Raw genomic sequence first — 14,351 nt, forward strand, 5'->3', positions numbered from 1 at the left:
GAAGAGAATGTCTTTTTTCCACTGGATATTCTTTCCTGCTCTGTTGAAGATTAGTTGACCATAGAGTTATAGGTCCATTTCTGGGTTTTTTTTATTCTGTTCCATTGAACTATGTATCTGTTTTTGGGGCAGAACCATGCTGTCTTGATGACTACAGCTTTATAACACATCTGATAAATGTCTAGTATCCAAAATTTATAAAGAACTTATCAAACTCAAAGTAAATTACCCAGTTAAGAAATGGGCAGAAGACATGAATAGACACTTTTCCAAACAAGACATCCACATGACTAACAGACACATGAAAAGATGCTCAACATCACTCATCATTAGGGAAATACAAATCAAAACCACAATAATACACCATCTCACATCTGTCAGAATGGCTAAAATTAACAACACAAGAGACAACAGGTGCTGGTGAGGATGAGGAGAAAAGGGAAGCCTCTGATACTGTCGGTGAGAGGGCAAAGTGGTGTAGCCACTCTGGAAAACAGTATGAAGTTCCTCAAAAAACTGAAAATCGAACTACTCTATTACCCAGCAATTTCACTAGGTATTTACCCAAAGGATACAAAAATATGAATTCAAAGGTGTGTATACATCCCAATGTTTATAGTAGCTTCAACAACAATATCCAAACTATGGAGAGGGCCCACATGTCCATAAATTGATGAGGGATAAAGAAAATGTGAGACTTGTAATTGTATATATGCATACAATGGATGTATGGAATATTAGTCAGCCATCAAAAGGAACTGAATATTGCCATTTGCAATGATGAGGATGGAACTAGAGAGTACTATGCTAAGAACAATAAGTCAATCAGAGAAAGACAGCACATGATTTCACTCACATGTGGAATTGAAATAAAACAAATGAACATATGGGAAGGTAAGGGGAAAGAGGACAGAGGGAAACAAGTCACAAGAAGTTCTTAGCGATAGAGAACAACCTGAGGGTTGACAGAGGAGGTAAGTGGGAGTGGGGTTAGATGCATGATGGGTATTAAGGAGGGCCCTTGTTGCGGTGAGCACTGGATGTTGTATGTAAGTGATGAATCACTGAATTCTATTCCCGAAGACAATATTGTACTGTATGCTCACTAAATAAAGTTGACGTTAAAAATACATAAATAAATAAATAAATAAATAAATAAATAAATAAAATTTTAAAAATATTTTTACTAGAGAAATTAGATTTAAAAAATAAATGAAAGGCATCTTATTGAGAAAGGAAAAAATAAAGAAGTTTCAAAACATTTTTTCTCTTTTTACTTATTTTTTAATATGAAATTTATTGTCAAATTGGTTTCCATACAACACCCAGTGCTCATCCCAACAGGTGCCCTCCTCAATGCGCATTACCCACTTTCCCCTCCCTCCCACCTCCCATCAACCCTCAGTGTATTCTCAGTTTTTAAAAGTCTCTCATGGTTTGCCTCCTTCCCTCTCTGTTTTTTCCCCCTTCCCTCCCCCATGGTCTTCTGTTAAGTTTTTCAGGATCCACATAGGAGTGAAAACATAGAATCTTCTCTGTATGACTTATTTCACTTAGCATAACACTCTCTAGTTCCATCCACATTGCTACAAAAGGCCATATTCCATTCTTTCTCATTACCACGTAGTATTCCTTATGTATATAAACCACAATTTCTTTATCCATTCATCAGTTGGTGGACATTTATGCTCTTTCCATAAACACTTTTGAAAGAAATTAAAGAAGCCTTATAATAAAAAAAATCTCATATTCATGGATTAGTATAATTAAGATAGCAATACGTCTCAAAGTGATCTACAGATTTAGTGCAATTTCTATCAAAATATCAATAACCCTGTTGGTAGAAAGATAAAGTTGACCCTAAAATTCTCCATAATTTGTCTCAGAAATAGAGGAAAGAATACTAAGCACATCATTTTATGAAGCAGCATCGTCTAAAGGTCCTCACGTTACAAGAAAGAAAATGGCAAATAAATATCTTTTACAAACATACGCACAAAGATTTTAAACAACACACTAACAAATGAAATCGGTCATTTTTTAAAAATAATAATTTACTGTGACCAAGTAGAGTTTCTGCCAGGAATAAAACATTCAACATTCAAAAATCAATCAATGATTTTCACTGAATTACTAGAAAAAAGGAGAAGAAACACACGACCCTTTTAATAGATGCATATAAAGTGACAAATTCCAGCTTAGGTTTATGATTTTTTAAAAAATCTTTAAACAAATAAAGAATAAAGAGGAACTTGCTCAACCTGATAAAAGCATCTGCATAAAATCCACAACTTACATCCTACTTTATGGTGAGTACTAAGATTGGAAGCGACAGTCTTCCCACTCCCCATTTCATTTCTGCATTGTACCCTAGGCTCCACCCCTTGCAATAAGGCAAGGAAAAGAAATAAAGGACTCACAGATTAGAAAGAAAAATATTGAAACTGTAAAAATATATGTATGTGCAGATGACACGATTGTATAAGTGGAAAATGTTAAGGCTCTACAAAAAAAAATCTAATAAATCTGATCAGTTAATTTAGCAAGGTTACCAAATACAATGCCGATCCAAAAGATCAAGTGTGTTTTTATAATAACAACAATTAGAAATTAAAATTACAAAGAAAATTCTATATAAAATACTACTAGAATCATGACATTTGAAAATTACGTTTTCAAAATATATTCAAGACCCGTATAGGAAACTCAGAAGACACTACTAATGTGTGAAAGTAAATACATAAATAAATAAACAAACAATGATAATGGATTCAAAGACTTGATATATTAACTACATTAATTTCATAATTTCAATAGAATTCCAGTAAACTCCCGACAGAATGCTTGGAAAAACTGGCAATCCTATTCTGAAATTGTATTCTATTGTATAGAAATATACAATATTAAAGAAATCTAGAATAACAAATCAATCTCAATAAAAAGAACACAGGTAGAGAGCTGATTCTATCTAAATAAAAAAAAAACCTTATTAAGCTCCTGTAAACAACATTGTGGTATTGATATATACACATATAGATCCTTGAAGCAAAATACACTGTCCATAAATACCTCAGTGGGTGAATTTTTTACAAAAGTATTAAGTAATTTAGTGAGGGAAAGAACAGACTCTTTTTTTTTTTCCCAAAAAAACTATGCTGGGTCAATTGGATATCCATCTGAGAAAAAACCAACCTCCACTACTACCTCCCACCACACACAAATATTAACTCAAAATGAGTCAGAGATCTAGGTGTGGAAGGCTAAACACATAAAAATACTAGAAAACTTATTTTTAGCCTTGGAGTAGATCAATACTTATTAAGTATCACACGATAAGCACTATAAGAAAAACTGAAAGTTGAAACATTAATATGTTAACTCTTCTACTGGCAGATGTTATCTTATTAAAAATGAAAAGGCGGGGCGCCTGGTGGCTCAGTCCGTTGAGTGTCCGACTTAGGCTCAGGTCATGATCTCACAGCTTCTGAGTTCGAGCCCCACGTCGAGCTCTGTGCTGACAGCTCGGAGCCTGGAGCCTGCTTCGGGTTCTGTGTCTCCCTCTCTCTCTGCCCCTAACCCACTCGCATCTGTCTCTGTCTCTCTCAAAAATAAATATTAAAAAAATTTTTTAAATGAAAAGGCAATCCATGGACTAGGAGAAAACTATATAAATATATTGTGTATAAATATTTTATATTATGTACAACTTATATACATGGCATTATATATAAGTTATATATAAATATATATAATTTTTAATATATAATTTATAGTCAAGTTGGCTAACATACAGTATATACAATGTGCTCTTGGTTTCAGGTGTAGATTCCATGATTCATCGCTTACATACACCACCCAGCGCTCCTCCCAACATGTGCCCTCCTCAATGCCCATCACCCATTTTCCCCTCTCCTGCCCCCCCCTCCCATCAGCCCTCAGTTTGTTCTCTGTATTTAAGAGTCTTTTATGGGAAGGAAGCAAACTATAAATATATATTTTATATTTATTACATATGTGTATATACATATAAATAGGTATGAAGAAAGGTCTATATCTAGAATGTATAAAGAATTTTTATAGTCATAAAAAGCCTACAACTGCCATTTTTAAATTGTACAAAGGACTTGAAGATAAATTTTTTAAAAAATACACAAATGGTCAATAATATGAAAAAAAAATGCTCAACCTCATTAGTCATCAGGGAAAGCAAATTAAAACCACAATAATATAACACTACAAACCTCCTAGACTGACTAAAAGGAAAATAATTAACAATAGCAAGTGACAAGAATGTGGAACAATTCTGGTGGTTAAAATTAGAACTTTTTGCCTGTGTTTTGATATCACTCCACAATTTTAATGTTGCCTAGTATTCCTTACTGACCAGACCATAAGTCCCAGAGATTACTAACTGGGAGACTTAGAATTTCTGTTTACTTTCCATAGCCCTCTGATGAATATGACCAACAACTTTTGGAGTCAAGTTCTTTCATGGCTGCCATTCCATTGATTTTATGCCCTCACTGCTCTAGCACTCAAGCAATCAGGAACAGGTTTACAGAAAAGTGTTAATATTGTTAAGAAGGCAGAAGTTCTGTCTGTGACACAGGTCAACAGATTAACTCCATCACAGGTCCCCACTCTGGAATTATGTCATTTTCCTATTCCCCTGACATCCAGCTTTCTTGGAAATCCGGATTCACATAGAGAAAGGGAATTCTCGTAAGTTCAGGTTCCAAACACAGGGAATGCAATTCCCTATTCAAAATCGGACATTTCTCAAACATGTCTCTTCAGCATACCTACTTCTAAGACAAAGCCTTTCCGTCAGAGGGGATAATTAATTCCAGAGAGAGAAAGCAGCAGTTAAAAGACAAGGTCCTTGAGCCTTTATGGAAACCTCTTTAAATATCCATGCAGTGCAAGGTGAAAATATTTTGGAGAAGTTACATCTTCAGAGCAAGTTTCATTATGGTAGGAATGATTCATTTGAAAGTGTTTCCTCCACACTTCTTACCTTTTGCCTCTAGGACCAGAGCCATCTGTAGGTCATTTCTCCACAGTGTATCAAAAGAATTCACTCTAAATTTAAATCCCAGGCTTTCTATGAACAACTTTGGGGCTTTAGGCTAGAAGGAAAGATTTGGACTAATAGAAACACTTTCTGCACAGCTATTGATTTGTTACTGAATTACCTAAGTAGTCTCAGTCTGAGTGTGCCATAACTTTCATAGTGTAAGTTTCTTATCCAAGAAGAGGTCAGTTAGAAGATGGGATTATTTCTGAAAACCCCCAAACATCATTAAGATCATCTAAGAGTACAAGGTAAGTTTTTCAACAGCGTTGAAGCATCTTAAAGAGGGTTACCTTCTCTGTATAGTAATCACTATGTTTCAACACTTTTAAGTATAGTAATATTTTATCCTCTCCCAGGTTCTTCAGAAGATAGTTGATAAGTGTCATTGGCCTAATTTGGCAAATGAACAATCTGAGGCTCATAGAGATTGTGAAATGTTGTAGGACCCAGCTCTCTGACCAACCAGGCACTTGGTATTGCACGAGACCTCTCCCTTAACATCCAAGACAAATCATGAGCATGAAAATCAAATGTAAATACACTCCAAACACAGAAAAGACATACATATGAGTAATACATGAAATAGATCATCCGTCATTTAGCCCAAGCATGAACAGGGACAGCCCTTCCTTAGATTAACTGCTACAGATAATGTGGGTCTCTGTGCCTTCCTGAAAAGTAAAATTAGAGATTAATCTTCCTGAGCTTGTTGCATGGTCAAATGTTTTTCTGTATTTCGCTCAAAACGCCAATTCTCTCTATCTCCTAGGTGCAGGCACAGTCACAAAAATTGGTGTAAGTTTTTTGTGTGCCCACAGTAATGTGGTGGCTATGTTCATGTATGTTTCCTCAATCAATTCTCATAACACCCGGGACATGGATATTATCATTGTCACTTTATACCTGAGGAAACAAGGATGTAGGGTGCCAATAAATGTACCTGGGATAAAAGAAGTTGCAAGTGGAAAAGGCAAGATTCCAATATGGTCTCTCTAGTTCTACAACCAATACATTACACGTAACAACTGTGGTAGTCATTTTCAACATTTAGCAGAGTCTGGGGACCCATGTTTGCAAGCAGATTGGGAAGGGAGGAAATGGGGCTGTGGAAGAGGCCAAGGTCAAAGGGATATTCAATGAAAGCAGCACCACATTTTTGTTAATATTTAGTGATTCTGATGTATTTAGTGATTTGGATGTGTTGATACTTGGTGATCGTGTGTGTGTGTGTGTGTGTGTGTGTGTGTGTGTGTGTTTGTGTGTCTGTTGATGAAATTGCTTCATGAACACTTGCTTCTGAAGTGGTATTAAAGTCATTATAATTATTATGGTCATATCAAAAAGAGATAACGAGTTCAGCATTGTTTGTAGTAACATAACAATGTAGGGAATGTATTAAAATTTTGGAAGAAAAAAGTCAACAAGTATAATGTGATATAATCTTGGCTCTGCCCTTTATTCTCTGCTTGATCTTGGACAGGACCCTTAACTTCTCTATATTGTATTTCCTACTGTATACAGTAAGTATAAAATAATAGTGGTAATCATATATATATATTTGTTTGTTTGTTTGTTTGTTTGTTTTTTAGAGAAAGAAAGAGAGAGCGCACGAGCAGTAGAGGGTGAGAGAGGGAAACTCAAGCAAGGCTCCCCGTGGAACCTGACACGGGGCTGGATCTCACAACTGCGAGACCATGACCTGAGATGGAACCAAGGGCTCTGCTTAATGAAATGAGCCATCAAGGTGCTCCATCATCTCATGGGTTTGTAGTGACGATGAAACAACCACATTTCTGCAAAACCAGAACACAACAAGTATCTAGTAGTTTTAGTTAATAGTATCATTATTATTACTGTTAACATCAGTCTCTGAGATTGTTTCTACATTTGCAAAATGGATGAAATAATGTAAATCACACAGGTTACTACCATGCCATGCATATAGCAATAAATCATTAAAAATATACTTATTATCTTTTATAATATTACTGGCATTTGGTAACATGCATTATCAATTACTTTATAGTAACTCCTAGAGCCCTTTATACTATTCTCTTAAGAAATACCCTGTTACACTTTTTGTCAACTATTATAAATAGTTTGGATATGGGGCTTTCTTTCTCTGACTTCCATCCCCTTACTGACCCTCAGCCGACTTCATCCAAGACGCACAAAGGTCTTTACGAGAGTTGTATCCAAGATTCACCCTTCCTCCAACTCCTCTTCGCCCTCCCATTCATATTCTCAATTACCTTCCATGGTTCTCCATTTCCTAAGGATAAAGGAAAAATTCCTAGCGTTGCATTCATAGCCTTTACATCCATTTCCTACCACTTTTTTCACACTTAGCTGCAATACGACAACTTCAAGATAGGCCCTAAGTCTTCTCAGATGAGGAGGTGTGCACAGGTGATCTCCTGTGTGTTTACACAGATCTCCTGCCTGTGTGTTTACAAAGTTTCTCATGTCAATGCTGTTAACAGAATCTTCACCCAGGAGATAATTTAAGTCATCGTCAAAAACTCAGATCTTACTTTCTATCTCAAAAAAACCTCGTGAGAATCCACAACTCTACAGAATCTAGGCATTTGTTATTTACTAGATGAAGAGCCTCAATAAATTCAAGGTTGCATTAATCAAAAAAGCTTTTTCTTTTCAGGTAATGTAATCAACCATAATATGAAATAATGGAGAATAGGAACAACGTGACGGAGTTTGTTCTACTGGGGCTCACAGAGAATCCAAAGATGCAGAAAATCATATTTGTTATGTTTTTGGTCATCTACATCATCTCTGTGGTAGGAAATGGGCTCACCGTGGTCACTATCACTGCCAGCCCATTATTGGGGTCTCCCATGTACTTTTTCTTGGCCTATCTCTCCTTCATTGATGCCTGCTATTCCTCTGTCAATACCCCTACACTGATTGTAGATTCACTCCGTAAGAAGAAGACCATCCTATTCAATGTATGTATTACCCAAATCTTTGGAGAACATTTCTTTGGAGGTGCTGATGTCATCCTGCTTACTGTGATGGCCTATGACCGCTATGTGGCCATCTGCAAGCCATTGCACTACACGACCATCATGAATCGGCGGGTGTGTGGCCTGCTAATGGGAGTGGTGTGGGTGGGAGGCTTTCTTCATGCAACCATACAGATCCTCTTTATCATCCCATTACCCTTCTGTGGCCCTAACGTCATAGACCACTTTATGTGTGATCTGAACCCTTTGCTCAATCTTGCCTGCACTGATACCCACACTCTAGGGCTCTTTGTTGCTGCCAACAGTGGTTTCATCTGTGTCTTAAACTTCCTCCTCTTGATGGTCTCCTATGTGGTCATTCTGCGCTCCCTAAGGAACCACAGCTTGGAGGCAAGGCGCAAAGCCCTCTCCACCTGTGCCTCCCACATCACGGTGGTCGTCTTATTCTTTGTGCCCTGCATATTTGTGTACATGAGACCCGCAGCTACTTTATCTATTGACAAAGCAGTGGCAGTGTTCTACACTACGATAACTCCCATGTTAAATCCCTTGATCTATACCTTGAGAAATGACCAGATGAAAAATGCCATTAGGAAATTGTGTAGTAGGAAAGCTATTTCAGGGGAGAAATAAATATGCGTGAAGCACAACATTGATTCAATGGAAGCAAGGATCGAAAAGACATTTTGGATGATCTCAGCAAGGAATACCTATAAGATATAGAAGGAAAAAAATGACTGGTATGAATCATAGATGCTGCATTGAAAAGAGCAGAAATGGGTGCAAGAAAAAGACAAAAAACTAACCCAGGATCACTCTTTGCATATTTGGACAACTCTACCAAATTGGGGCTTAGTTTTCCTAGCTTCATTCATGTATATGGATTCATAAGCTTTCATTCTAATTAAGAAATTAAAAATTAAATTCTAATGTAAAATTATATTGATATTGAGCACCAATCTCTAGGACAATCCAAAGAAATAGGCACTGTTATTATCCCCACTTTATAGGTGAGGAAACGGAAGGGGGAAGTATCAAAATAGGTATATGAGAGTCATTAATCAGAATATACCTGATTTATAAGACCGTGCTCTTACACGCTCTGATACAGCACCAGGCAAAGATGATAGAAAGATAATTATAATAGCTACCATGAACTAAAGGCTATGCCGGATGCCACATATATAATATATAATATGTAAAATGTGGTGTACGTACACATGTCATATTATTATATACATATATTATATATCATAATTATATATAGTTATTTATACTATTGTATATGATATTTATATTAATTCATTAACTATAAATTCTAAGAACTTTTCATTAATAACTTAACTCAATTTTATAGAAAACTATAACATAGTTTATGATAATTAGTTCACTGTAATATTGTGGTATGTACCCATTTAACCTCTAAGAGCTAAGTGAAGAATATTATGCCATGTGTCCAAATTTCCTCGCAGACTTCAGAATCATTTTGTATTGTTCACGTCACCCATCTTATGCTGGTAAGCCATAGAAAATGCAATGACTCAAATAAAAGAATATTGTAATGTCAGACAGAAATTTTTATTTTTTAATATACATTTATACTCCATAAAGTACTTACCTGATAACTCAGAATACCTTCTACAAGTAGAATAATGTATAGTGCGTGATAAATAGTGAATAAAAAATAAAAGTATAAAAGAAGGTGAACAAAGTCAATAAAATGTAGAGAAAAAAAATACTGGTGGGTAGGGAATTTTTTTTCCTCCTTTTATCTGATTCCGACTCAGAACTCTGGCTAGATCTCTTAGAGAAACCACAATTTGTTTTTTTACTCCTGCTTAAACTGGGTAATGAGGAAAAAAATTGAACCTGAGGTGTTCAGTACGAGAATAGCTTACCTTGATATTCCCCCTGCTCTCAGCAAGATTTCATCATCTTATGAATGTGAGCTGTTTCTGTTATTTTTCTCCATCAGTTAGATTACTTTTTGGTAACATTTCATTATGAAAAGGTGTTTTTAAACATACGTGGCTCCCCCTACACACAAAACAACTTCAGGATAAATATATCCCATTTATTCCTTCCATCCCTCCCTCATTAATCAACAGACATTTCTTGATCCCAAAGAATAGCTCAGACAGATCGATAGTTGCTGGGGCTTCAGTGGTGAATAGAGAGGAACCCGGGTCTTTCTTCACAGAGCTTAGGCTCCACTGAGAGGCACCCGGAGGGGAGCAGAAAATGACGACACCGTGTTATAAATGGTAAGATAGTGGCAGCACAGGGTGCTATGAAAGCATGTTGGAGGGACACACGACAAAGACTCAGGGGTTCAGGAAAGTTCCCAAGATGAAAGGACATAAAAAATGAAGCTTCAAGCTTGAAACCAGGTTTGCAGAATGAGCATGTATGCATCAGGGGGAGTGAGAGCATTCCTACCAGAGAGAATATATAACGAGGGCCAGAGGGTGAAAATCAGTGTGCATGTGGTTGTTAATTCATCTGTTCATTCAACAATTGTTTATTGAGCTCTCACCGCGTGCCAGGCGATGTGCTGGACAATGAGCTTAAAAATGGTCGGCAGCGTGACATGAACCTGGATAGACAGGAACAGGGAAGATGAAGACTGGTCTCAGAATCATGTTCAATCTTACCGCTAAATACCACGGGGCAAATACGGAAAGACCTCTTAAGCCAGTGAGTGATGCACTTTAATATGAGTTTAAGATAACTATATGGGTTGTCAGTGTAGGAAACTGAAAGGGACAAGAGTGGCGGCAGAAGAGGTTGGGATGTTGCTGTGGTAATTTGGGTGTGAAAGGATGGAGGCCTGAACTCTGGTGGCGCCAGTGGGGATGCGGAATGCTGTGGGCACTGCTGTGTCCGTCTCCATTTCTCTTCAATCTTCCAGTGCCCCCAGCTGCTGTGTGTCTGGTCTACTAACAGCTCAGAGCTCAGAGCCCCATATTTTCTGTACATTTGCACCAGAGAAAATTGTAGGCTATGCCCACCATCCCAGGACCCAGCAGTGGCCAATGAATGAGAGGAACAAGGGTAAAAAAGGCTCATTCCTTTGACTCAAGGCGGAACCAGTCCTGTATTACAACGTAAACCCCAGAGCTCCCATGGCTCGAGGCTGAAGCCAAGCTCCAGTTGGGACCCCAACTTTCTTCTCCTACTACACTCCTCAGCTTCTTCTCTCTCAGCCCTTCTCCTTGTTAATCACTTTTCTAAAACTCCCCATCGCAGAGTCTGCATCTAGGGGACCCAGACTGACACAGAAAGATAGAAAAGAGTTTAAGAAATATTTAAGAGTATAAACAAAAGAACTTGATATAGGATGACGATTTGAGAAAAAACAGTCATGGATGAAAGCCAGATTCTTCCTTAGATTACGGGGAGGAGGAGGGAACAAACAGAGAATATGGGTCTTCTTTGCCAGTTGAAGTGGCTTCTCCCTCTTAGTCTAAAGGATTAACTGTGCATTGCCTGACGAAACTGTAATGGCCCCTCCGGAGGCGGTTTCCCTGAAAGAACTGGCTGATTCTCCTCAGGACCCACCCCTCCACTCTCTTTGCTCCTAGACCCATAACTAGACTTGAGTCCCTGCAGGCCCCTAAAGGTGAGGTACAAAGTATAATCCATGAGGAGCATATTACACTCCAAAATAACAACTTGAGTTTTCCAATTTTTAAAGACAGAAATCTGTGGAATACATGTGGGAACGGATACTAAAAATATAGGATGGGGGCTCTTGGGTGGCTCAGTGGGGAAGCATCCAACACTTGATTTTGGCTAAGGTGACCCGGGTCGTGGAATCCAGCCCCGCGCTGGACCCCATGCTGGGCTCCACACTGGGTGTGAGGCTTACTTAGGGTTCTCTCTCTCCCTCTCTCTCTCTCTCTCTCTCTCTCTCATTCTGCCTCTCTCCCCTGCTCCCACTCTTTCAAAAAAAAAAAAAAAAGGATAGGATAATCATGGGAGAAACAAAATTCAATGAAGCCAAATTTATTTGTTTGTTTGTTTATAGAGAGAGCAGTAGAGGGAGAGAATCTTAAGCAGGCTCCACACCCAGCACAAAGCCCCACTCAGGACAAGACACAGGACTTGATCTCACAAACTGTGAGATTATGACCTGAGCCAAAATCAAGAGCTGGATGTTTAACTGACTGAGCCACCCAGGCACTCCAAACCAAATTCATCGATATGGGTTCACTAAGTAGAGATTCTCATTTATTTATTTTTACTTTTTTTATGTTTTTATTTATTTTTGAGAGAGAGAGAAAGAGAGACCAAGCACGAGCGGGGAAGGGGCAGAGACAGGGAGACACAGAATTCGAAGCAGGCTCCAGGCTCTGAGCTGACAGCAGAAAGCCCAATGTGGGGCTCGAACCCATGAACCATGAGATCATGACCCGAGCTGAAGTTGGACTCTCAACCAACTGAGCCACCCAGGCACCCTGAGATTCTTCATTTAATGTTGCAGCTGGGGGACTGAGGAAAAGCTAACAGCTTTTCAGCTTGTTAGCTAAAACATGAACCAAAGGTAAGCAAATTAGAAACCCACACCTTCTTTGGTTTAATGTGGAGGGAGAGATTTAAAGGTATAAAAAAGGGGCATCTGGGTGGCTCAGTCAGTTAAGGGTCTGACTCTTGATATCGGTTCAGGTCATGATCTCACGTTTCATGAAATCAAGCCCCAAGTGGGGCTTTGAGCTGACTGTGCAGACCCTGCTTGGGATTCTCTCTCTCCCATTCTCTCTGCCCCACCCCATGCTCTCTCTCTCTCTCTCAAAATAAAATAAAGGTATAGGGAAATTGTAGGGTTAGAATGGATTTGTCATTTAAGATACTTAACCATCCTGGGAGTGTCCAGAAGATACATCTTTGATCATGACCATAAGAAATAAATTTGTCAGGTGAGTCCCAGCACCCTTGAAAAGCTCTGCAACACTGCTTTCTGTAGGCCAAAACTCTCGTGGGAGCTAGGGTCACTGAACTGGGAAATCCCAGTGCAGGGGGAGTTATGTGATCCCAGGTAACAGTGGCCAAGTGGTAACACTCAACCTTTTTATTTTTTTTTAATTTTTAAAATTTATTTATTTATTTATTCATTTATTTATTTATTCCAAGAGAGACACAGAGAGAGCATGAGAGAGAGAGGAGCAGAGACAGGGAGAGACCGAATCTCAAACACGCTCCATGCTGCCAGCACAGAGCCCAATACGGGGCTCGAACTCATGAACTGTGAGGTCATGACGTGAGCCGAGATCAAAACTTGGATGCTTAACTGACCGAACCATCCACGTGCCCCAATACTCAGCCTCCTTAAAGGCAAGGTGGGTGTGCTCCCCATAAACGACAGCGGAATCAAAATAGCAGTCAGAATAATCAATACAAGCCAACTTAAAGTGTTCACTAGTTCATGATGGTGTTCCTAGAAGCGAAATCGAGAGGAAGCCTATTCAAGTCTTACTTGATCCGTGTTAGCAAAAAAGTTCTAGGTTAAGTAAACAAAAGTGTAACTTAATCATACAGACAGAGATTCATGGTCTGGCAATCAATTTCCAGACCGGAACCAGTTTATAGACTCAAAATTCCTTGAATCAAGGGGAGATTGGATCCCTTACAGAAGAACCCCAGGACACTGCCAAAAATGTGTGTGTGTATGTATACACTTTTTTTGCCAAAAATGTATATATTAATCCTTCCTTCAGTCTTCTCCAATAGGGGCCTATGGTCTTTTATTAACCTAATTGTGCACTGGATAAAAGGAATAACCATACCTATTTTATTATTGTTGTTAACTGCTTATTGTGCCTAATTTATAAATTAAACTTTATCACAGGTATGTATGTATAGAAAAAAAAACATAGTATGTATAGGGTTCAGTACTATCCAGTTCCAGGCATCCACTGGGGATCTTGAAACATATTCCCCCAAAATAAAGAGACTGCTGTATATGTGATCTGACCCAAGCAGGAACCGAAGGCAAAATTACATGAAAAAAATGGCCAAATGTTACAGTCCCCACTTTTGCTACAATGCCTTCTCTCTCCCAGCCTACACCCAAGGCCTTATGGGGGGGGGGGGGGGCAGGGAGTTCACTGTGATCAATTGACAGAAGGAAAAAAGACTTGGGCCTTATACAGATAATTGGGCTATTAGATAATTCGACTTGGGCTATTATACAGATAATTCTACAGCAATATGTGGGCACAGCTCAAAAGTGAATAGATGCAGCACTACAGCCCCATTACGGAAAATCCCTAACGGTCAATGTCATAGGG

At 38.5% G+C, this 14,351-nt stretch overlaps 1 protein-coding gene across 1 annotated transcript; it reads left to right on the top strand.

The window, feature by feature from the left end:
• Positions 1-7,764: 7,764 nt before the first annotated feature.
• Positions 7,765-8,694, top strand: LOC109245280 (olfactory receptor 4C46-like). The gene has a single exon (XM_019412584.2). It carries the CDS (start codon positions 7,765-7,767, stop codon positions 8,692-8,694), a length of 930 nt encoding a protein of 309 aa, XP_019268129.2.
• The last annotated feature ends 5,657 nt before the right edge of the window (positions 8,695-14,351 follow it).

This window comes from Panthera pardus, unplaced genomic scaffold (assembly GCF_024362965.1).
Source record: "Panthera pardus isolate Hobbes unplaced genomic scaffold, ASM2436296v1 HiC_scaffold_12, whole genome shotgun sequence".
In the NCBI taxonomy this organism is placed as follows: Eukaryota; Metazoa; Chordata; class Mammalia; order Carnivora; family Felidae; genus Panthera; species Panthera pardus.

What these genes read in the sequence shown, in the direction of transcription:
- LOC109245280 (XM_019412584.2), top strand. Translation starts at nt 7,765, where the DNA reads ATGGAGAATAGGAACAACGTGACGGAGTTTGTTCTACTGGGGCTCACA.